This window comes from Podarcis tiliguerta, assembly GCF_965153285.1.
Source record: "Podarcis tiliguerta genome assembly, chromosome: 16".
NCBI classification, from domain to species: domain Eukaryota; kingdom Metazoa; phylum Chordata; class Lepidosauria; order Squamata; family Lacertidae; genus Podarcis; species Podarcis tiliguerta.
In genome coordinates, this window is record NC_139549.1 from 24,658,291 (window position 1) to 24,683,863 (window position 25,573).

A 25,573-nucleotide genomic window follows, 5' to 3' on the forward strand; every position below is an offset into this window, starting at 1 on the left:
TGTCATATCACGCACTGTTCCTTCCTTGCTCAATTTTCCCCAGTATTTTTCTTTCTTCCCAACGGCGACGATGCTCAGCTTTCGTTCCTTTCCAGGGAATCCAATTACCGTTTCGTGGGTTTTTTTCCTGGATTAGCAGCTGCTGCCAACGTGCAAGAAGCAGTGAAAAAGAGAACGCCTACAGCTACACCGAGCCCCACAACCTCCATTCCTACTCACGAGTTGGTGTGCAGATACTCGAAGGTCAGTTGAGCACGCTGAAGGCTGCTGTAATTGCTGAACGCCATGACGCTGATAAAGACGACGCCCCGCCCACACCCCTCCCGCCAATTTTCAGGCGTGAGGGAAAAACAAGCTTGAGGCGACCCAACCGCCCTGACCACCACTTTTCTTCACTAACGAAGCTATAAAAGCTTGCCTACTGACAGGCGCGCTTACGAGCGCCCTCAGTGGCTCCCCCCGGCCCACCCGTATTTATCTTCTTCTTTCCCCCCCTTCTGCTCGCCCCTGAGCTTCTTCCGTCGCGCTCGTTCCCCTTTCGCTCCCGACGCCGCCAACGGCCGTCAACCTCCGCCCGCGTGCGTTCGTTCGTTCGTTCTCCTCTTTATCGCAATATGCCTATGAAGAGAACCCGCCGACGGGCGCCGTCCTTTGTTCCTTCACCACGTCTCCCGCCCTCCGCCTCTTCCCTCGCTACACGGCTTCGCCTTCCCTCACACACTGCGCTGAGGGAAAGGCGGAGAAGCGAGCCGCCGCCGCCGCTTCCCCGCCATTGGGCGGCGGCGCCCCACGTGACAATTAAGCCTTGGCACCACGACACAAAGAGGGGAGGGGAGTCGAGAGAGAGAACGACAGTGGATGAGGACTGCGTGTCCCGACGGCGCTGTTTGCACCGCGTGAGGTAGTGAAATAAAGCGGCTTCCCTTCCCTTCCCCCACCGTTTCCGGACGCATTCTTCTCTCCTTCCCACCCCCTGCCCGCGTGACCGTTTTAAACCGTTGGGGGAGAGGCGGGGCGGTAGATTGCTGCGTCTGCGCATTGGGAAATTCCGGGGGTTTTTTCCTCAGACGGTTCGCAATGTACATAGAAGCCTCGATGCGGCGTTCACGGGATCGTCAGTCGAGCGAGGTGCGAGAGCGCGCGGTTTTCCCCTTTCCCCCTTCTCCCGATTGACGACTGGGACCCTCCTTCTCCCCCTTTCCTCCCGCTCTCCCTCGGACCAGGGCGCGCGTCCTCGTCATTCCGAAGCCGCGCCGCTTGCTGCTTCGCCCAGAAGCCATTTTCCTAATCGGCTGCATGAAGAAGACGGCGATTTAAAATGGCGTCGGCGGCGTCTTTCTCTCCATTATCGCCTCCTTTCTCTCAGGGGGTTCACCCCCCCCCCCCAATTCTCGTGCCTTATTTTTATATGGGTGAATGTACTTAAGTCTTTTCCTGGGTGTGTTGTTTTGTGTAAAAAAAAACAAAACTCGCGTTCATGTATTTTCCTTGCCTAATTAAATGTCATTAAAGATGACTTGGTTTTTTTCAAGGTGCATTTCAGCACCTTTTATTGGACTCTGTGTGCTCTTAAAGTTCAAAAGAATAGTATCTGGTTAACGTTCTCGTGTCGCACTTTGTATTAAAATATCCATCTGTTTCTGTGTCGTCCTTGGAATTAAAATAGTGTGCTTTTTCTCGAGTTGCTTTCGTCTGCTTGCCAGGTATTCCAGAACAATTAAGGAACAAAATATTGACTAGATAATGGCATCAACCTTTCTCGGACAACAGTCATAGTTCAGAACAAGCGGCCAGTTTCTTATTGCAAAATGGCTACAAAGAGACATATAGGAAAAGTAGTAGGGAGAGTTGAATCTGCTGCTAATTGAAATAGTAAGTATTGGGTTGGAGTCTCTATGCTAAGAACTGTCAGAAGTGTTATCATGTTTAATAGTAGAAATGCTAAATAGACAAAAATAAAAAAGTTGAGTAGATAGGTGTAGAATTTAAGCTCAAAATACATTTTATACCTTTGCCTGTTTTTTCATATTTGAATTGTGTTAGAGAAACTGGTCTGTTTTTTGCCTCTTGTTTTTTAATAAATTGAGAAATGAATGTTTTACAAATGAATTTGGCAGCAAATTGTTTTCACCACTTTGAGAGCACCTGAAATATATTGGAAAGATACATGCTGAAAGAGAGTTCAGAGAAGGAGGGGGAAATCACTTGCTGTGTGAATGACTCCAGGGAAAAAAATAAATTTGGAAAAGCTGGAAAATATGCTTATAGCAAGACTTGGTAAGTAAATTTTTTCAGTGGTGTAGACATCACAGGAAGAATTAGGATGAAATTTTTAAAAGATTTAGCATAAGATGTACCACTGTCAAACATGTCTAGTTGGTGTAAGCTACATTAAATTATCATTGACCTATATCCAGTTTTATTCTTGAGGCTCTGCATCTTGTGAAAGAACAAAAGGCTAACCGTATATTCAAGGATGTAGAATATAATAAAATAATTTCAACTGAAAACTGGCTCTCACTTGATGGACTGCATGTCTGCGGAACTTCTGGACCACCCATAAAAGACAGCAGAAGAATTTGACACATCTGTTCATCCAAGAAGCATTTCCTTTTTTAACCAAGAATATGCAAAGACTCCAGGTGGCTTCATGAAGAAATTTAAAGTTTGTGGGCAGAAAACCTATATGTGAAGAACTAGATTTCAAGTTAAGAGTTTGTTTAATCTGCCAACAAGTAGCATATTAAGTTTCTGGTCTATTCATTGACTCGGCATTGCAGCTTGTAGTGTTAGTCTTGGAATACTCTCTCCAGGGAGACGTGCCTGGCACTGATACCTTTCAGAGGACCTTTTCATTTTCTCAGGCTTCTTGAAATCCTTGATTATAATCACTTTTAATGCTTTGGTTATTTTTCATTATTGATGTCATTACCGTCCACATTTATTGACAGTACCCATGTTGAGTCGCTTTGAGAACAGCTCTGGGACTGAAAATCAAAATATTAAATACAGGCAGTCCCCAATTTGTGCAGGAGTTGCATTCTGGGGGTTGCATGAGACGGCAGGACATGCATAAACCTACGCTCCTGCCCCGCATTATATCTCCTTTTCCAGCCACTTCCAGGTCATTGTGATGTGCAGAGTTGTGCAGCTGCTGAACAAGTGTAAATCTGTTGTTGCCTGTAATTAAAAAATAATGCTAAGCTTAAGAACATATACAAAGCATAGGACCTATTTCTATATTTAGGGCATATAAAGCATTCCTGTAACTGGATTATAAAGACTGATTTCTTATGAATGTGGAATGAGTATTCTACTGCTTGTTACAGTGCCCGTTCTGCATTTTGAATTAGTTGAAGGGGCATATATGGGGCAAGTCAGCCTCACAGTAAACTGGTCCCAAGGTGTTACTGGCTGTATATACTAATAGTAACACTTGAACTTGGCAACTGGTAACAATTTGAACTTGTCAAATAGGCAGCTGGTACAGGTCTCTGAGGGGACGTGGGTGGCGCTGTGGGTTAAACCACAGAGCCTAGGACTTGCCAATCAGAAGGTCGGCGGTTTGAATCCCCACAGCAGGGTGAGCTCCCGTTCTTCAGTCCCAGCTCCTGCCAACCTAGCAGTTCGAAAGCACGTCAAAGTGCAAGTAGATGAATAGGTACTGCTCTGGTGGGGAGGTAAACGGTGTTTCTGCGCGCTGCTCTGGTTCGCCAGAAGCGGCTTAGTCATGCTGGCCACATGACCCGGAAGCTGTACGCCGGCTCCCTTGGCCAATAAAGTGAGATGAGCGCCGCAACCCCAGAGTCAGCCACGACTGGACCTAATGGTCAGGGGTCCCTTTACCTTACAGGTCTCTGAAGGGATGCGGGTGGCATTGTGGTCTAAACCATGGAGCCTCATGGGCTTGCCGATTGGAAGGTTGGCGGTTCGAATCGCCGCGATGGAGTGAGCTCCTGTTGCTGGGTCCCAGCTCCTGTCAACCTAGCAGTTCGAAGGCACGCCAAAAAGTGCAAGTAGATAAATAGGTAACGCTTCGGTGGGAAGGTAAATGGCGTTTCCATGTGCTGCTCTGGTTTCAGTTTTCCATTGCGCCAGAAGTGGCTTAGTCATGCTGACCACATGATCCAGAAAAACTGCGGACAAGCGCTGACTCCCTCAGCCTGTAAAGCGAGATGAGTACTGCAACCCCAGAGTCATCTGCGACTGGACTTAACTGTCAGGGGTCCTTTACATTTACAGGTCTCTGAGCAGAGCTGTTATATGCTGGCATAGTCTCAATCCTGTCAGAACGCAGCAGCATTCTGCACTAACTACAGCTTCTGGATTAAGTGCTAGGGAAGCTGATACGAGTCCATTGCAGTACAGTGGTACCTCGGGTTACAGATGCTTCAGATTACAGACTGCTAACCCAGAAATAGTACCTTGGGTTAAGAACTTTGCTTCAGGATGAGAACAGAAATTGTGCAGTGGCAGCAGGAGGCCCCATTAGCTAAAGTGGTGCTTCAGGTTAAGAACGGGCCTCTGGAACGAATTAAGTACTTAACCCGAGGTACCACTGTAATCCAATCTTGAAGTAACCTGCATGAACTACTGTGACCAAGCTTTCCTGACCCAGGAAAGGCCATAGCTGTTTTACCAGCTATAACTGGTACAACTAGCCAATGAAGCTACCCGGGCCTCCAGTGTCAAAGCTGGATCCAGAAGTACACCCAGCCTACAAACCTCTAGGGGGAATGCAACCCCATCCAGGGTAGACAAGTTACCATTTTCTCAGACATGGAATCCACACATCCTCAGTACCTCTGTTTTGCCCAGAATTGAAACTCACCTTTGTTTTCCTCATTCATCTTGCCACTGTTTCCAGACACCCAGTGTTGGAAACAGAGATATGAAAGCTGGGAGCTAAATGGCACCATAAGCTTAGGTTATGGGCACAACAACTGAATGTCTTAAGCACACTTTTTAATAAGACTACAAAGATGAAAATGAACTGCAGCTAAAATCTATTTTTCACATGGTCTAGCCCTCCTCTGAAGACCAAAAAACAAGGCAGTACTGTACCTTGAGCTCAGAAACTACTTGTGCTAATGAAATTTCTTGGAAGTATCGAACACTGCAGAGACCAGTCCAAGGACTGCATGATGTGATGACTCCGGGATGATATTCAAAATTTCCAGCTGCTGAAGGTGAAACAGATTCTACAGTTTAAAAGTTCATGTGTGTACATGGCATTTAAAACTATTAGAAATTGTGTGTATCTTCTACAGCTTATGCCCAAATTCCTGAAGGGGGTATGTGTTGGCTGCTGGTGTTGCTTAAGACTTAAGGAAAAAATACAACCACACAAGTTTTTTTCAGGAAAAATGCTGGTTATAGAACCCCAAAATACAACCAGGAGGAATGCAGTACGTCAGGACCTTGAGGAGCTACACTATCATCCAGTCTGTATTTTGGGGTGATCTGCAGAGAAATATACTAACTTGTACAGAGCTATACCAAATGTGTTGGATGGGTATGGTTGGAAGCAGACCAAGCTCATTTCTGGCTACAGAAAGGTGTTAGGGTATTTGTGTCTCAACGCCTAGATTTCAGCATCCATCTCATAATTGACATACAGTTATACATTCAATAGGTAGAGGAACAAGAATTGTTAACATAGCTGTTAAAGTTTCCAAGAAAATGTACTTTAAAGTTAGCCTGGCAACAGCAGAGATTGAAAGCTGCTTCCATTGGCTGACAGGATTATGACAGCATAACTCAAGATACAGCATCATCTACTGAGAAATTCAGTTTATACTGATGGCTTTTCACCCTCCTGCCATTTTTTGATAAGTCTACAGACAGTTGACAAACACCCACATCCTGGTGAACTATCAAGCTGAGCGAATTAAAATCTTTTCGATTAAAGATGCGGGTTCTGTTTCACCAACTGCCGTTACCATGATGAACTACTACCTTCTCTTCTGACTTTACTAGTCTATCTGCTGTCACTTTTTGTAGGCCCCAAAAATCTAGCCTTGGCATAACGACACTGACCAAGCAGCATTTTAAGATTTTCTGAGGAGACTTGTCATTGCACAGCCACCCTTCCTCTAGAATGCCCTCCCTTGGTTGATTCAAGAGGCTAAGATATTAATGACCTTTAAATGCCTCTTAAAAGGATAAATGTTTACCCAAGCTTGCTTGGATTCTGACTGTTAAGCTTTTAGTTTTGGTTTCTACACAACCAATTTTTATTATCAATTATGTTCTTAAAAATAAAAAGTACCTTTAACAAGTCTAAGGTATATTAATGAAATCCTAAGGGCTGATTTTTACAACAAATAATGGGGAAAGAAACTGCACTTGCAATAGAACAATGGATTTACAGTTAACTCTGTCGGAACCAGATATCACCTGTTGCAGTTTGAAAGAACAGCACCACAGCTTCTACGGAAGCTTTATTTTTGTGACATTCTACCCCAGCAAAATTAGGGTTCCGTACACAACACCCATTTAAGGCACATGGCTTCCCCCAAAGAATCATAGGAACTATAGTTTACCCCTCACAAAGCTACAATCTCCAATACCTTCAGCAAACTACAGTTCCCATGATTCTTTGGGTCATGTGCATTAAGTTTATGGTGTGTACACAGCCCAGGGATAATATAGAGCCCTCCAGGCTGCACAGGAAAATATAACAATTGGAAAGGGCCACACCTGTGCTGGAAATCACTCCTAACGGTGAGCAAGAACTTCAGGGATGGAGAAGAGAGTTCCTGTCTATGCTTTCATCTGTGACACTTCAGCCCTGCATTTTTTAATGTGGCAGTAAGGAAGTGGAAAGCGACTGTTAATTTCCAGAATTACCAAGAGAAAAACTTCAAGTGCTCTGTCTCTGTGTGTGTGTGTATAGGAGGGAGCACATTTCCCCTCCTGCCCTTTACACAACGACCCCATCCCTGACAGGCCTCCTCTCTTATGCAAGTTATTAGGATAGGAATTAGAGAAGGAAGGGGAGTTGAGAGTGGAAGATTTATGAAGAGCCCACGGGGAGGCTCCATTGCTTAATCTTTTCCTCTGTTGCAAGAGCCAGTGTGTGCTAGAGTTCCTAAGATTAATAAAATCCAGTAAGCATGTGGGGCACTCTTTTGCCTTTCCAAAAGCTTGGCATGCTTGCAAATTGTTCATGATATCCCAAACTAAAAAAAAAAATATTGCTATTCCTTTTGGCCAAAGTCTTCTCATCTCTTTGGCATCTAGTCTCCAGCACTCGACACCTAAAACTGAGCATTGAACTTAACGCCCTAAAACCCTTGGCTATTTCTGCGTGACCCACACACCGGCTGTACAGTTGAGTGCACCCTTTGGGAGGCTGCAATTACTCACCACTAAACAGGACGTTATTCATAGCAAACAGCACTTCTCTGCCCAAACAATTTCCCCATTTAGGGTCTGGGAGAAATCTTAACTGCCCTCCGTGATTCAGAGCTTTGGTATCAGAACCTCAAATATTTAGTTTTTATATGCTTGTAAATGTTTTGTTTGAAGGCAAACAGAGTTGGCCAGGATTTTCAAGAGCCCAAGTGGTTTTTAAGCCCAGCTGTGGAAAACTGGCAGTGTCTGTAGTTTGAGATGCTGCCCTAAACTTCCATAGCACAGCTGGGCCTAATGAGATCTTGTTGCTTATTGGGGTCTTAAGAACAGAGGAAGCCACCAGCAACTAAAGAGGTTTTACCCAAGAAATCTTACAAAATGTCTTCAGCCACAACCCTGAGAATGCCCGTGTCAATCTGGCTCTAGCATGTTAGAAACATTGTACATTCTGATTAATTAAGGCGCATGTCCAGGTGTGGAAAATCTTCGGCCCTGACTTTGCATGGCCAAATAGCTCACCAGTCCCCTAAACTACTACTTTTGAGAGATCTTCACTAAATCTTGTTGGACACCCACTTTACTGTCTTTCAGAGGCCTGGTTGAAGTTTTCATCTTAGACATTTTAATATTTCATATCTTAAATGATTGCCTGTTAGAACATTTTCTATTTTCTATTTTCCCATTTTTGTTATTTTTTTCCTTTTGTTTGTCCTTGATATCATTGTGTTTTACGTTATTCTAAGCTATCCTGGGATAAGATTTTATTAGCTTTTATTAATTTTTGATGTGCAGCGAGTTTTGTTTGTTTTTCCTCTTTTTTATTGGTTTTGCATTTCTTTGTATTTTAAATTTATTTTAACTTATCGATTGTAAGTTGTTGAAAGAACTTTATTATGGACCAGCATACACATGTCATAATCAAATAAATAAGTGAATTTTTAAAATAAACAGTAGTTCAAATAATAATAAAATATCACTGTAATTTTTTAAAGAACATTTTTACCCTACTGTTCCAGAACAAACTTCCAGATCAATTCGGAAAAAGGTCTGAATTGTATGGCTTACAGTAGGCACAATAGAGAGAGAGAGAGAGAGAGGAGGAGGGAGAAGGTGATGTAAAAAATTTGGGTTTGGCTTTTGCTGCCCAACTCCCCATGGGACTCTGAGTCCCCTAAGTCCATGATCGGTCAGAGAAAAATGGATGGAGACTGGATCCAGTGGAAAGCAAGGCAGATGTTTATTTTTCTGTTGCAACAGAGTTCCCTCCTCTCCTTCCAAGGAGGGAAAGACCCTGAACAAAAGTGTGCAGGAACCTTTAGAGACTTTTGACATTGCCCAACCCCCTTAGCCAAAGACCATCCCCCAATCATCATATATACATAATAGGTGGTGGTCTACAACAGAAATCCTTTCTGCCAGCATACCCGATAATGGTCACTGATTGCATTAGCTGGGCAGCTTGGCCATTCTTATGTGATGGTTAATACTATAGTTCCTGAATCCAGGTCACAGGCTCATCCTTGTTGTTGTTTAGTCGTTTAGTTGTGTCCAACTCTTCGTGACCCCATGGACCAGAGCACGCCAGGCACTCCTGTCTTCCACTGCCTCCACAGTTTGGTCAAACTCAGTAGCTTTCAGAACACTGTCCAACCATCTCATCCTCTGTCGTCCCCTTCTCCTTGTGTCCTCCTTTCTATTCATACACAAATACGCCCTTAAGACAGGATTTCTAAGTGAAAAGACAGTGGGAAGGTTTTCCCTGTTTGTCTCCCTTACTACAGAGGAATATTTGAGATCATTGGGAGAGTCAAAATGGCTTCAGAGTTGCCCTCCTGTACTATTTTAGACACATGGTTTATATATTTAGATATGTGTGGTGTGCATTTAATAATATTTATTCTGTATTTGAGACCTTAAAATTCCTATAACAAAGGAAAGCACCAACTCTTTAAAGTTCTTACATAGATGATGGAAACAGAAGTGTACCAGGTACCTTCTACCCTTTTCAAGGAGCAATATCAGCATGGCCCCCCGCCCCCCAAAAGAGCCACTTTACTGCATGCCTTTGTGTTGTGGCATAAGAAGGGCAGGAAGCTTCTCCCATGTTTGATCTTGCTACTGCAGTGTTGCTTTGTCACTATACAGATATATGTCATACACTCCATAGTCTGATAGGTAATCTTTGTGCCCCTCCAGGGTTGTACCTGTGGTGGAAGCCAGTTTCGCCAACTCCTTAGGTACGCCTCTGGATGGAAACACATCACTGAGAGCCAAACTGAACTGGTCCTTAAACAGTCAATAGAACAGCCCTGCCTCCTCCTTTACCATAATGCTGTTCAGAAGGCTTTGGGCTGCTTTCAAGCATTCTCTGTCTGCATGGGCTGTTGCGCTAGCGAACAGGTGAGTTCTAATGTTGCACACTTAGAAATCCAATGCAACAGTTGCACTAGCAGAAATTTGTTGTGCCACATACAGCACAATCTGTTGCACAACAAAAGTACTAGCAACCTTCTTGTGCATTTTCTCCTGCAACAATGTTCTGCTGGTGCAGTCATTTTGCCAGTGGAACGCATCTACTATTAAGAAACTTTATCTTAATGCTACATTGGATACAACCCCTGGTTTGTTACCATGGCTTGGTGTGAACGTGCAGATTCCCAAGAGAGGTGATGGTGGCAATTTTGCTTCTCCAATCCTGCTGCCGCCATGTTTCTTTGAGCTAAGGCATGGTTTGATTTAGGATGTTGTCTGAACCCAGGCTTATGATTTGTCTTGCTTCAGACAAATTATGAATTGTAGCCACAATCTATGACCATATCTTGTAACTTACGTAGTCCACTTCTAAAAATGTGTGAAAAGAAGCTTCCAGTGCCATTTTAAGACTTCCATTTTAAGGAACTTGCTTGTGATCCATTTTCCATTTCTTAGGAAGAAAAGTGACATACCGTAGTTAAATCGTTTATTGAAAAACTGAGAAAAAATATTTATGTCCTCTGTTATAAAAAGAAAAGTGTGCAGCCTGCAGAAGAAAATAGTTCAAGATTTATATCTGTACTTCAAATGTTTGATTTACCCCTTTTTATATTTATAATAAGATGAAACATGTGAAAAAGCCAGTTAGGGCCAGCCAGGAATTCATGTTATGTGGCAATGTAGGCCACATAAAAATAAAAACTTTCTTTTTCATCTATACACAGAGAGAAAATACAAAGAGATACTGTAACGATGGTATCAAAGCATATCCCAAGTGCCATTCCTAATTCATCTTATATATTACATTTCTTCTTCAAAATTATATTTGCACGTGGGCTGTAAGCCTGAGCAGCTACCTAAGAGTCAGTTCAATAGAAAGGTATAGAATTGTGCTTTATAGATTGGGGAAGCCAGATTTCTACAGCTCCGTTTGCCCTTTGCTTGGAAGTTCCCCTGGTTCATTTACTTACCAATCTCTACTAAACCATCCTTGATATAATGATGAATGCAGCAGCATAAAAAAAAAGAATAGGGCTGGGGGAGGGGAAAAGCCAGGATAAATTCTAGTGGGGCATCATTCTCATATATTTAAACTTTCCTAAACAAAAGCAGTGGCATATTTCACATTTTTCACATTAATGCTCTGTTCCTAAATACGTACAGTATTAAGGTGTTTCTACCTTGTCCATCAGGGACGCAGGTGGCGTTGTGGGTAAAAACCTCAGCGCTAGGGCTTGCCGATTGAAAGGTTGGCGGTTCGAATCCCCGCAGCGGGGTGCGCTCCCGTTGCTCGGTCCCAGCGCCTGCCAACCTAGCAGTTCGAAAGCACTCCCGGGTGCAAGTAGATAAATAGGGACCGCTTACTAGCGGGAAGGTAAACGGCGTTTCCGTGTGCGGCTCTGGCTCGCCAGAGCAGCGATGTCACGCTGGCCACGTGACCCAGAAGTGTCTCCGGACAGCGCTGGCCTCCGGCCTCCGGCCTCTTGAGTGAGATGGGCGCACAACCCTAGAGTCTGTGAAGACTGGCCTGTACGGGCAGGGGTACCTTTACCTTTACCTATCTTGTCCATCATCCCTTAAAAGGCATCTGATGACGACCTAATAGAGATAAAAAATAAAAAGGGTCTATCTTCAGTCTTACTATATTTAAGTGACAACACAGAAGGAAAAGGGAGGAGGGGAAAACTAAATCAAAGTGAGGCAGATATTCTTAGTCCCACTTTCTTATAATGACCAGCTGGAATGGGAAAAGTTTAAAGGAGAAGAGTTAAAAGTTGCTGGTTGCTCATCAGTGGTGTAGGCCTGCTTCCATTCTTTCCAAGTTACTCAAGAGGAAGTCTCATTCAGTGAGTAGTGTAATTGCAGCTTTCCTTCAAGTTCTAATGTGGTGGTCTCTTGCTGTGGTTTACAAGGTTTTTTCTTTGCTCTAGAACACCATAATTTTGATGTATTTTTAATCTTTGTGGGAAGCCGCCCAGAGTGGCTGGGGAAACCCAGCCAGATGGGCAGGGTACAAATAATAAATTATTATTATTATTATTATTATTATTATTATTATTATTAGGTTTTTTCTGGTGCAGTCTTTCAAAGTTTGTATTAAAAAATGCCTTCAAAAATTGAACAAATCCAAATGGCTCAAGTAAGTGAGCCATTTAACTCACCTCAGGGCCAGGTTCACTCCCTGGCACCTCCAGGAAGGGCTGGGAGAGACACCATACCTGCCTAAAAACCTGGAGACTTGCTGCCAGTCAGTGCAGATAATACACTAGCTGGATGAACACTCAGCATAAGACAGTTCCCTATGCTCCTAGTTCAGTAAAGCAAAACAGGGAGGGTCTAATGGAGAGAGGCACCTCTTCTGCCAAATCAAGAAAACCCAGATTGCTCTGCTTTGCCTTGAGCGAGTTCTGAGATGCAGAAATCAGCAGGTGAAGCTGCTAATGGAAAAGTGACTAGCAGAATCCCCTGTTAATTGCTGCAGACCCAGAACGGCTGTTAAAGGGGAAATTACAGGGGATTCTTAAAAAGCTGCAGACTTGAATTGGCTCACTAAGCTATTATGTTGCACACTGGACTGGTTGACATGAAAGATGGTAATCTGTCACAAGAACAGAACGAAGCATGCTGACATCTCTTTCTTTTTTTGACAAACACTGGAACTTCAAAATTATCTCTCCTTAGAAGGAAACCTTAGGAGCAGAGCACATCTCACCCCCACCCAAAAAAGATGACATCAAACCACACTGGAGAAACATAGATCGGGACTTCATGGTATTTTTTGGATGAGATCCTGGAGGATTTGGCAGATGATGTCATGACTTACTCCGGCCTCCAAAACATAAGCATACATTTGCTTCAGTGGAATATATATAATCATTGGATTATTGGAGAATGTCCATTTCTTTTTAGACGGTTCCAAATTTTTAAGTATTTCCACCACCACCCAAAAAGAAAGGAGGACTGTGCACAGCTGCACTTTTTGAAGAAGGTTCTTAATCCCAGGAAACCAGGGCTTCATTCCTAAGTGGGGGGAGAGAGACACATGGACTCGTTGGTCTAGAAACAGAATCTGAAAGGCATTTTAACTTAACTTGTGACATTTGGGGCTCCTCTGTGGTGAGGACAGTGCACTCTGCACATGCTCAGGGGCATGTTCATTCATTCCAGGGGCTTTCAAACTGTGCTTGGAGGACTCCCAGTTTTACTAGGTGCTGATGAGGTTCTCATGGAGGACAGCCATTGTGGTGGTGGGGAGGACACCCCTGAAAGTTGGCTTGCATTCACAAGAGTAGAGGAGCAGTGGGTGTGCTCTAGTTTATGGCCTATGCGCCATGCCAACTAAGTGTGTGCCCTCACAATACCCAGAACCCTTTGCAATATGCAGATATGTCAACATGTCATGTGTGTTCTCTAAGGAGAAGAAGTCCATACTTGATGGATAGAACTCCCTCCAACAGCAGGCAGTGATGGCCATCAACGTGGATGGCTTTTAAAGAGAATTGGATGAATTTATGGAGAAGAAAGCTATCGATGACTGTTTTCTACATCCACAGTCAAGGGCACTAATGCTTCTGAATACTAGCTGCTGGAATCTGCAGGAGGGAAGAATATGGGAATGAGTTCCATTAACTATGTGCTGTGTGAACAAGTCATTTCTTTTATTTGTCCTGAATTTTCCGACATTCAGCGTCACTGGATGCCCATGAATTCTGGTGTCGTGCGAGAGGGGCTGGATCTAGACATGCCAAAGAAGCGATGATTCAATTAAACATGTTGTAATCTCATACAGGGATATCCAGTAGGGAAAGATGGGACTCCACAACACCATCTGGTGTCTCAGTACTATATCGCATATACAACACACATAAAATGCCTTTTCTTTTCTTTTTTGAAATCGTTTTTATTTGATTTTACAAATGTAAAGTTGTAACAATACCAAATACATATCCATATATGGAGATTTCTCTGAACATCAGGACTTCCCACCATCCCCTCCATGGGTCCTATTGTCAACATTTTCAACCGAATATTATTTCACAATCTATATTTTGTATCTGTCCATAGTCCATAGTGTTTGTTACATTACAAGTGTTAATAGAATCGTGCTAATGTTTTCGTCTGCTTACAGTGGCCTCCTAAATACATTACTGTATAAATTTTCCCCATTCTTTAAAGTTTTTGTCTTCTTGGTTCCTAAGCCTTCTGGTTAGTTTTGCCATTTTGGCATCAGCCAGCAGCTTAGTTTGCATTCTTCTTTCCATCTCTGGGCTAGTAACATCTGTGCGGCTGTTGCCGCGTACATAAAAAAGTCTTTTCTGATCCTTTGGGATGTCGTAAAACGCTTTTTCTTTACCAATCTAGCTGAGTCCAAGGGTAAAAACTTCCCTCTAGCCATTTTATCCATGCCACGCATCATCTTATAAACTTCTATCACGTCACCTCTCCACCAAAAGTCCCAAACATTGCAAATTTTCCTTGTAGGGGATCTCTCTTTCCCCTTGATCATTTGCGTTGCTGTGTTCTGAACATTTTCCAACTCTACAATAACCTTCACGTATTGCGGTGACCAGATAATTGGTTGTCCTCATAAACTGCAAACGACTCCTGTATGTTTACCCTCCCGCTGCCTCTCAGAAAAGCAATTTCCTCCTCTCCCCGATGCAGACAGATAGATGTTTATTGCATACTTCATGTTCTGCTGAAAGGAGCTTATCTACTGTCTCCTTGTCAGGTTCTCATAGCCAGCCCTGGCAGCGTAACACAGTTGTCCACAGGGTGATGTCTGCCCTGGGCAGGGGGTGCTGGTTTGGGGTTGTCAAACTTTCATAGCAGAGCCAGGAAGATGTCTGGACAGCTGGGCCTGTGTTGTCTCAGGATGCAGGAAGGGGGGCCGAACTTGGACCACTTTCATCCTCTGGCCCTCTTGATCCACCAAGCTGCCCTTCCTTTCTTGGGCACAGCTGCGTCTCCGGCCTGCAAATTTACGAGCATGGAGGGAAGAGGCAATGGAGGGAACAGGGAACCTGAAAAGGAGGGCAATGCTCGGTTGCAAGACAGGCAGAAAAGGTTGAGCACATGTGCACTGCGCTGTGCTCATCATGCTTCTGAGGTCAATAACAACAACAACAGCTGGAGAGAGAACTGTGTTCTTGCATTGTAGACTGGAGGGAGAAGTGGAGTTAGTGATGGTTAGAAGTCGTGTGGCATGGCTGGAAGGAGACCAAAGAAACGTGGGTATATAGAATTCATAGAACTGTAGTTTTTAGTCAGAATTTCATTTCTTGTAACTTGAAGCCATGGGTTTGAGTTCCATCTTCCATGTTGCAGGCCTTCAGATATTTGAAGGTGGCTCTCATATTGTTATAAGAATTTTAAGGTCTCAAATATAGAATAAATGTTCACAAATGCACACATATCTAAATATATGAACCATGTGTCTGAAATAGTACGGGAGAGCAATCCTGAAGCCATTTTGACTCTCCCAATGGCCTCAGATATTCCTCTGCAGTAAGGGAGGCCAATGGGGAAAGCCTTCCCATTGTCTTTTTTGCTTGCAAATCCTGTCTTAAGGGTGTATTTGTGTATGAATGGCCAGGCTGCCCAGGTAATGCAATCAGTGACCATTATCAGGTATCGTGGCAGACAGGATTTCTGCTTTAGACCGCCTCCTCCTGTGATTTCTGCTGTAGACTGCCACCTTCTGTGATGTATGTATGATGTTTTGGGGGTGGTCTTGGGCTACAGGGTGGGCAATTTCAAAAGTCTATATAAGGGCTTGCACACCATTGTTCAGGGTTCTCCTCCCTCCTGTGTGTGGTGAGTGGGGACCCTGTTGCAACAGTTCCTTGAATAAAGATCAGGCTTACTAGCCACTTTGCTTCTCAGTATACTCTGATTGGCCTCCTACCAATAGGGAACCCACTAAGGACTCTTTGCAGGCTCCAGAAAGGGAGCAGTTTTTCTTATAACAATATCTCCTCTCAACCTCTTTTTCTCCAGGCTAAACATACCCAGCTCCTTCAACTGTTCCTCATAAGGCTTGCTTCCAGACCCTTGATCATCTTATTTATCCTCCTCTGTACACATTCCAGCTTGTCAGCATACAAATTGTGGGATGCGCAGGAAGTCAGGCCATCAGTCCCCTTGGCTCAGTGTTGTCAGTGACCGGCAACAGCTCTCCATGGTTTTCAGGAAGGGGGCATTTCCAGCCCTACCTGGATATTTCTTGGGGATTGAACCTGGGCCTTTCTCCATGCAAGGCAGATGCTCTCCCACTTAGATATGGCCTGTCCCTAATCATAGGAGGCTGTCTCATACCAAGTCAGAAGCAATTTGGGGAATGTCTGTGGCTCCCCAGATCTTGCTCAGTGTGGTGAGCTGCTGGGTGACCTTGCTCAGTGTGGTGTAGTGGTTAAGAGCGGTAGTCTCGTAATCTGGGGAACCGGGTTCGCGTCTCCGCTCCTCCACATGCAGCTGCTGGGTGACCTTGGGCCAGTCACACTTCTCTGAAGTCTCTCAGCCCCACTCACCTCACAGAGTGTTTGTTGTGGGGGAGGAAGGGAAAGGAGAATGTTAGCTGCTTTGAGACTCCTTAAAGGGAGTGAAAGGCGGGATATCATATCCAAACTACTCCTCCTCTTCTTCTTCTTCTTCTTCTTCTTCCAGCTCCCATCATCCCTGACCACTGGCCTTGCTGCCTGGGAATGAAGGGAGTCCAACAACGTACGCAATACCCAACCTCTGCCTTATTGCTACTAGCCACAATGGAGGCAATGCTCTGCCTCCATGGTCAGAGGCAGTAACACTAGTTGCTGGAAACTGCGAGTAGGAGAGCACCGCTGATGCGCACGGGTTCTGCTTTCAGGCTTCCCAGAAGAGGCATCTCATTGGCCACAATGAGAACAGGATGCTGGACTAGATGAGCCTCCTTGGGCCTGACCCAGCAGGGCTCTTCTTAGGTTCTTTGAGTGCTTCCAGTCGCCCTTGTTACAGAAATTACAGGGTGGGGCACACCTTTAAAGTTGTTAAATGTTACAGATATTATGCCTGAAGGTATCCTTTTGGCTTGACAGCTCAGGGAAGATAGTTCTTTAGTCGTTCAGTTGTGTGCGACTCTTCGTGACCCCATGGACCAGAGCATGCCAGGCACTTCTGTCTTCCACTGCCTCCCGCAGTTTGGTCAGACTCATGTTTGTAGCTTCGAGAACACTGTCTAACCATCTCGTCCTCTGTCGTCCCCTTCTCCTTGTGCCCTCCATCTTTCCCAACATCAGGGTCTTTTCCAGGGAGTCTTCTCTTCTCATGAGGTGGCCAAAGTATTGGAGCCTCAGCTTCAGGATCTGTCCTTCCAGTGAGCACTCAGGGCTGATTTCCTTAAGAATGGATGCGTTTGATCTTCTTGCAGTCCATGGGACTCTCAAGAGTCTCCTCCAGCACCATAATTCAAAAGCGTCAATTCTTCGGCAATCAGCCTTCTTTATGGTCCAGCTCTCACTTCCATACATCACTACTGGGAAAACCATAGCTTTTACTAGCTTTATAAATCATATAAAATCAACCCCTTTGTCGATTTCCTCCATTCCAACACCATTTTGTCCTTAGAAAAAGGACTCTTTCCCCTGCCACTTCCCACCATAATCGCTCACACGTGAGGACATGTATACACACCCCACCCAGGGAAGTGCCCAGGGGTGACAATTACTGAGCAGTTAGTTTCCAAAAGCCAGACTTGCCCCAGGTTATAGGTGTGCAAAGGGAGCTCTATTGTCCTTTGATGGTGGGTATTTGAGAGCAACAGGGGTGAGCTCCTGTTGTTCGGTCCCAGCTCCTGCCCACCTAGCAGTTTGAAAGCACATCAAGTGCAAGTACATAAATAGGTACCGAACTGGCGGGAAGGTAAACGGCTTTTCCGTGCACTGCTCTGGTTCGCCAGAAGTGGCTTAGTCATGCTGGCCACATGACCCAGAAGCTGTCTGTGGACAAACACCAGCTCCCTTGGCCTATAGAGCGAGATGAGCACCGCAACCCCATAGTCGGCCGCGACTGGACCTGACGGTCAGGGGTACCTTTACCTTTTACTTGAGAGGAGCCTGGACATGTTTTGCCTATGCTAACCTTGTACCAAAGACTTGTCTGGACATGTTTGCCAAGGTTGAAGTAGTGTAACCCCCGTGTACCCCTCCCCTTTTGTGACATGTTAGTGATGTAAAGATGATGTAACAATGATGCTTTATGAACTGTATTCTCATACAGAATATGAGAATTCCTGGGATATTGTGGGAAGTTGTCACCCCATGCTTGGGGTTCCTTACTCCTGTGGGGACCTGTTGCACAACAATAAAGAGCATAGTCTACTGATCACTGTTTTGCTCCAAATTACTTAGCTGGAATTTCCTTCTTTTACTGATCGCATGGACCACCGGGGGACTTGAACCCTGAGGAGCTGAGCTGTTGAGTAGTCTCTCACCCCATAATTTTCCTTATCACCCTGTTTATTGAACATTCACTCAGAATTGCACGCAAGGAGGATAGATGATGCTGGCTATTGTTTATTTACAGACAAATCCCTGTTAGTGCGGGGGTTGTGCTCCTGGTTCCCTCCCCCCAACATATAGGTGGAGTGCGCATGAGCCGACCCCACTCTGTTATGCCCCATTTTTGGGCCACATAAGGTTCCTCATCATTACTTATTTATAAAATTATCTATATACTATACAACATCTGATCCCATTGAAAAAATACAAAATATCACAAAATCTATAAAGGAAATTAGATACCCGGTGTAAAAAGTCAACAAGAGATGTAATGTTAAAATTCTCTCTCTCTCTCTCTCTCTCTCTCTCTCTCTCTCTCTCACACACACACACACACACACACATGCACACACACATACACATCAAGAGATGTGTTTGACAGTTAGCAGCTTGGAGGTCTCTGCTAACTCTCTGCTGGGAGAGTGTTGGGGCCATTAACACTAAATGCTCGTTTATCCATTTATTTTCATTTTATCTGTATACTGCTCAAAGCAGCTTACAACAAACAAACTGGGGTACATTTCAAACGCTACAAAAATGATTTCGTAATAACAATAAAACAATAGCATAGCAACCATTTCATAATAGCATAGCAGAACAAAAAATATAGCAACATACCCAAAAAACCACCCCACCTTTCAATACTAGTGATGTAACAATATTACTTAAATAGCAAGCAGCCTCCAATAGCAAAAATAGCAAGGGAGCTTCACAGTTTCACCTTAGTCCTAGGAACACCCCTCCAAGGATGCTGCTCACAGCCCCTTTCCTGCAGCAGCTCCTTGGAAGGCTTCGAAGAGCAAAGGGTAAGATAGCTGGAAATACCCCTCCCATGACATTTCTTTACTTGAAGTGAAGCCACTAGAAGTGAAGCCACTGTGAAGCCACTGTGGGGGGACAGCGAACAGCACTTCTCTGGGTATTAAACTATTGAATGAATGTTGGAAGATTCAGGACAGATAAAAGGAAGTACTTCTTTATGCAGTGCGTAGTTAACCTGTGGAACTCACTGCCACAGGAGGCAGTGATGGCCACCAACTTGGATGGCTTTAACAGAGTTTTGGACAAATACATGGAGGAGGAGAACACACTCGATGGCATCTGGTCAGCCACTGTGAGAACAGGATGCTAGACTAGATGGGCAACTGCCTGATCCACCTGGACTCTTCTCTTCTCGTGTTATCCAGTGCAATTTCCTGTCACCTTCTGTGATAGGCTGATCCTTTAGGGTAGTGGGTTTGTTGTGCAATACCTCCCAACTCACTATAATTGCACAAACTGAAATTGCCAGTGACATAGAAAAAATAGGGGTGGTTGGCTTTTGCTGTCCAGCTCCCCAAGGGACTGAGTCCCCTAAGTTCATGATCGGTCAGAGATGAATGGATGGAGGCAGGAGGCAGTGAAAGCAAGGCAGATCTTTATTTTTCTGTTGCAACAGAGTTCCCTCCCCTCCTAGCAAGGAGGCAAGAGAGACCCAGAACCCAGAAGAAACATTGTGTTTTGGCGTGGAGAAGGGCATCCTCTCTACAAAGAGTTAGAAATTACTACGCTCATAAGGTGGGGTTGCTGTGGCTCAGGCAGGCCAAGGTGTGCTATTCCTGAGGATTTAGCAAGTTTTACATAGTTCCACAGGGATGCGGGTGGCGCTGTGGGTAAAAGCCTCAGCGCCTAGGGCTTGCGGATCGAAAGGTCGGCGGTTCGAATCCCTGTGGCGGGGTGCACTCCTGTTGCTCGGTCCCAGTGCCTGCCAACCTAGCAGTTCGAAAGCACCTCCGGGTGCAAGTAGATAAATAGGGACCGCTTACTGGCGGGAAGGTAAACGGCGTTTCCGTGTGCTGTGCTGGCTCGCCAGATGCAGCTTCGTCACGCTAGCCACGTGACCCGGAAGTGTCTCCGGACAGCGCTGGCCCCCAGCTTCTTGAGTGAGATGGGCGCACAACCCTAGAGTCTGTCAAGACTGGCCCGTACGGGCAGGGGTACCTTTACCTTTACCTTTACATAGTTCCAGACACAGTTTACACAAAACGTTAGCATTTGATAAGACCACCAGGATGCCAGCAGACATCCCTTGATGCAGGGCATCTGGGCAAACAATGACAATACAAAGGAGGTTCAGAGATATAGGAGAGGAATCCCTTCAGGAACTTCCCCTGATTGCTGTCTGCCTACCTGTTCTCAGGCAAGGGGGATTAAGGAGGCAGAGGGAATATTTAGTCTTTAGGAGAGCCAAGATGGCTTTTGGATTGCTCTCCTGTGCTATTTTAGACATGTGGCTTATATACTTATGTATGTGTGTTTACCTTGTACAATCATCAACATTTATTCTATATTTGAAACCTTAGAATTCCTATATCATGTGATACAGAAACAAATAGAAGAAGACACCTTCACCCCGGTATGGCTCCCCTTTATCACATACACAGCCCAACAAGACAATGACAAAAATCCACCAACAGCATACAAATCAATATGGCTAACCTAATCAAAAACACCCACCCACCCCACTCACACACGAAAACAAAAATCACCACAGCCAATCACAACCAACCAACCACACCCTAGGCCAACCCCAACCTCTCTCACCACCAAAGGAACACAAGTGAACAGCAGAGAACCTGCACAAGCAACACTGACACAAAACCCCACATATATTAAAATAGAAACCTCACCACCCAACCCCACTCACCTTTTCCCCCCTCCACCTCTCTCCCCCATTCTTCCTAATGTCTCAACAAATGAAACCGATTTGTAAAAAAAAAAAGTTACACGGGGGGGTGGGTGGAATACGATAGACATTGCACATACCTTTGTAAATCAAGAAATTCTTTAATAAAAATACATTTAAAAAACACCAATATCATGTGATGGAATCCCACCCAGCAGGAGTCTGGAAGCGTCCTGAAACTCAGTGGCAATGAGTGGTTGGGAACTGCATCATGGCTGCTAAGCCAGTAGGTGGCGCTCCTCACTCTGGATCAGCAAAAGGAATGGCAGCGCACCAGGTGCTAGGCTGCTGGAGACCCAGCGCTTTAAAACAAGTTCCTAAGTATTGCCCGACTAGCAAAAACAAGTCAGGATGGGATGCATGTGACAGGAGAAGGGATCGTATTTTGCAGGGGCTTCTGGAGGAGGCAAACTTTCTCTGTGCACGCTGCATTTGAGATACACAGGCCTGCATGTACAGGCAGGCCTCCCTTCGAGAATTAGAAGTCAAAATCTTCCAGCTCAAAGCACATGATGTTTCAGACAAATGCAAGCCCCAGTGCTATTCAGCTATTAAGTTGTTACCCTGGAGGTTGGATGGTCCTTGCTCCTTGTTAGGTCCAGAAACTTGCAAATGAATTAGGCAGATTACTGTTTAGGCTAGGTTATCGACAGTATAAAGGGACGCGGGTGGCGCTGTGGGTTAAACCACAGAGCCTAGGACTGGCTGATCAAAAGGTCGGCGGTTTGAATCCCCGCAATGGGGTGAGCTCCCATTGCTCGGTCCCTGCTCCTGCCAACCTAGCAGTTCGAAAGCACGTCAAAGCGCAAGTAGATAAATAGGTACCGCTCAGGCGGGAAAGTAAACGGCGTTTCCGTGCACTGCTCTGGTTCGCCAGAAGCGGCTTAGTCATGCTGGCCACATGACCCGGAAGCTATACTCCAGCTCCCTCGGCCACTAAAACGAGATGAGCACCGCAACCCCAGAGTCGGTCACGACTGGACCTAATGGTCAGGGGTCCCTTTACCTTTACCTTTATCGACAGTATGATGCAGCAGGGGGAAAGGAGCTCATGCTATTCTAGGCTGCATCAACAGAAGTCTAGTGTCCAGACCAAGGGAAGTCATAGGACCACTCTTTTTTGCCTTGGTCAGACCTCACCTAGAATACTGTGTCCAGTTCTGGGCATCACAATTTAAAAAGGATGTTGACGAGCTGGAAGGTGTGCAGAGGAGGGCAACCAAGATGATCAAGGGTGTGGAAACCAAGCCTTATGAGGAAATGTTGAAGCAGCTGGGCATGTTTAGCCTGGAAAAGAGGAGACTGAGAGGAGATATGATCGTCATCTTCAAATATCTCAAGGGTTGTCACATGGAAGATAAGAGCAAGCTTGTTCTCTCCTGCTCTGGGGGGCAGGCAGGACTCGAACCAATGGACTCTCCTTCCTTGGAGGTTTTTAAGCAGAGGTTGGATGGCCATCTGTTGTGGGTGCTTTAGCTGAGATTCCTGCATTGTAGGGGGTTGGACTAGATGACCCTCGGGGTCCCTTCCAACTCTACAGTTCTATGATTCTATCCATGACCACCAGCAGTGATAAATGAAAATAGAGTTTCCATGTTCCTCCTTAACAGATGCTGAGGACAAGCACTGGAACGTGGCTAACTCTGCTTGCAACATTCTGAGAGGCTGAACGCTGTTGGAGTGCTATTACATGAGCACTGTTCCACAGCATTTGATATTTTCATTTACATACATTCATTCGAAATAAGATGGGTTTATGAAGCAATTCTATATCCTCCCACCACGCTGACGAAGAATTCTACGAAACAGTAGTCAATATCCGGAATCACTGTTCAGTGCTGGACATCATATTTGCTGTTATACACAAAGCTTCACAGCTTGTCTTTCATCGTACAAGGTCTGGTACCTCACTTCATTTAAAGATTTTCAGAGACTTTGAGACTAAAGATTTCATTTTGTACTTATTGTGGTTTGAAGGAATTCTATAAAGATTGTCTATTGCTTATGTACATGGTCATCGTGTTGCCTAGATATTGCTGATGAACGCTCTTGGAGACAGAGGACTGGGCTGGGTCATACTTCTGACCTTGATTCAGCAAGGCAGTTCTTAGGACAGGGGTGAGGATTTATGTTTTCTCCCTTAGCTGAGAGCCATATTATCCAGCTGAAAAACTCTCAGGGGCCCAAATTCCAATAGTGCACAGAGCTAGATCCACACACAGTTGCACACTCTCGACTCACAAAGACAGAACTATTTCCCACTGAAAGAGAAGCAAACATTGAGTTCTTAGTCACTCTGCTCAAGTTTCACGTTTTACACAGTTTAGCTTTTTAAAAAATCTCTGCAACACCCATTATCTGTCTGGAAAAAGAACTCCGTAATTGCAGAAGAAGAATGCCAGTAACGTCACTGCACAGGTGAACGGCAAGCCCAGCCTTAGAGCTTTTCAAATCCTCAGACTTCAAAATGTAATTGCGGTCCCAAAATTGCTTGCTTGCAATTGCAAAGTGGACGCTTCTAACAGGTTTGAAAGGAACCAAGTTTCCCTCTCTGCTTCAACAGCCTTGCAACAGATCTTTTTGCAGAAGAGCAAGCTGCAATCGCAGGGTTTTGTACAATATCGAAGCTTTTCCATCCTTTCAGCCGCTCCCTACTGAACAGCCCACGGGTGACTAGATGGGGACTTCCTGCCCTGACATAGCATTCATGCAGCTGTATAATAATAATAATAATAATAATAATAATAATAATAATAATAATAATTTAATTTATTACTTATACCCTACCCATCTGGCTGGGTTTCCCCAGCCACTCTGGGCGGCTCCCAACAGAATATTAAAAACACGATAAAAAAATCAAACATTAAAAACTTCCCTGAAGAGGGCTGCTTTCAGATGTCTTCTAAAAGTCAGATAGTTGTTTATTTCCTTGACACCTGATGGGAGGGCATTCCACAGGGCGGGCGCCACTACCGAGAAGGCCCTCTGCATGGTTCCCTATAACCTCACTTCTCGCAGGGAGGGAACCACCAGAAGGCCTTCAGAGCTGGACCTCAGTGTCTGGGCTGAATGATGGGGGTGGAGACACTTCTTCAGGTATACTGGGCCAAGGCCATTTAGGGCTTTAAAGGTCAGCACCAACCCTTTGAAATGTGCTTGGAAAGGTACTGGGAAAAGTACTAGCTAGTTTCCTATCCTCACAACTGTCCTCCAACTTAAAGGTAAAGGTAAAGGGACCCCTGACCATTAGGTCCAGTCGTGGCTGACTCTGGGGTTGCGGCGCTCATCTCGCTTTATTGGCTGAGAGAGCTGGTGTACAGCTTCCGGGTCATGTGGCCAGCAGGACTAAGCCACTTCTGGCGAACCAGAGCAGCGCACGGAAACGCCGTTTACCTTCCCGCCGGAGCGGTACCTATTTATCTACTTGCACTTTGACGTGCTTTCAAACTGCTAGGTTGGCAAGAGCAGGGACCGAATAACGGGAGCTCACCCCGTCGCAGGGATTCGAACCACCAACCTTCTGATCGGCAAGTCCTAGGCTCTGTGGTTTAACCCACAGCGCCACCCGTTTCCTCCAACTTACGTCAGTATTATTCTTATTCCCCATATTGCAGATGGAGGCTGAGAGACAACAGCCTATCTAAAACTACCTAATAAGCAGAGTCAGCCCTACCATTAGGCAGAGTGAGTAACCTGCTTCAGGTAGCAGATGGTGGGGGGCGGCAGCAGCCCTCCAAAAGCTCCACCTCAAGTATTGCCTTCAGTTGGCTCATAGCTTGCCCTGGGCCCTGTAGTCTGGTCACAGAGGACACGTTCCATTCACCAGCACTGATTTAATCACCAGCCCAGACATATTCTATCCTTGGCATGGGAAGGGGACACATGAGGGTCCTTTGTCTCAGGCAGCAAAATGCTTTGGGCGGGCCCTGCTAGTGAGTTAATGGGAGAGGCGATTATTTGTCCAAGACACTTTTCTGATTAATTGTTCCCACACTGATCCACTAAACCACTCCCATGTTTCAGAAATACAGTGGTACCTCGGGTTACATACGTTTCAGGTTACATATGCTTCAGGTTGCAGATTCCGCCAACCCAGAAATAGTACCTCGCGTTAAGAACTTTGCTTCAGGATGAGAACAGAAATCGTGCTCCGGCGGCACAGTGGCAGCAGGAGGCCCCATTAGCTAAAGTGGTGCTTCAGGTTAAGAACAGTTTCAGGTTAAGAACAGACCTCCAGAACGAATTAAATACTTAACCCAAGGTACCACTGTACAGTTCAGTGTGGTACAATTCTTCTCCCTGCTTCCCAGTTGTGCAAGTCTTGGATTTGAACGCAGTTCCACGCCCACATTTCATTTCTGGGATTCCTTCTCTGTATTGGCCATTTCCTGTTATAGCCGCATAACAGCCCCAAAGGCAGTATCCCAAGACTCTCCTCTTAAACCATCAGTCTCCCCTTAGGCATGCTGGGACACTCACTGAA

General features: G+C 45.1%; 1 protein-coding gene and 1 long non-coding RNA gene across 3 annotated transcripts in view; one reads left to right on the forward strand and one right to left on the reverse strand.

The window, feature by feature from the left end:
• MORC2 (MORC family CW-type zinc finger 2) overlaps window positions 1-5,168 on the reverse strand; it is a 59,776-nt gene extending 54,608 nt beyond the window's left edge. Inside the window, exons 1-2 of one of the 2 annotated variants that reach the window (XM_083417600.1) lie at window positions 5,065-5,168; window positions 220-3,180 (exon numbers count right to left, since the gene is read on the reverse strand). In XM_083417600.1, coding sequence (XP_083273726.1) covers window positions 220-287 — 68 coding nt within the window. In that variant the 5' untranslated portion in view covers window positions 288-3,180; window positions 5,065-5,168. Of the gene's footprint in view, window positions 1-219; window positions 3,181-5,064 lie in introns of those variants that run through there. The other variant, XM_083417601.1, reaches the window with a different exon arrangement.
• LOC310666737 lies at window positions 819-8,330 on the forward strand. Its single transcript, XR_014505990.1, has 2 exons — window positions 819-3,556; window positions 3,922-8,330. It is a non-coding gene; the product is annotated as an uncharacterized lncRNA (long non-coding RNA).
• The last annotated feature ends 17,243 nt before the right edge of the window (window positions 8,331-25,573 follow it).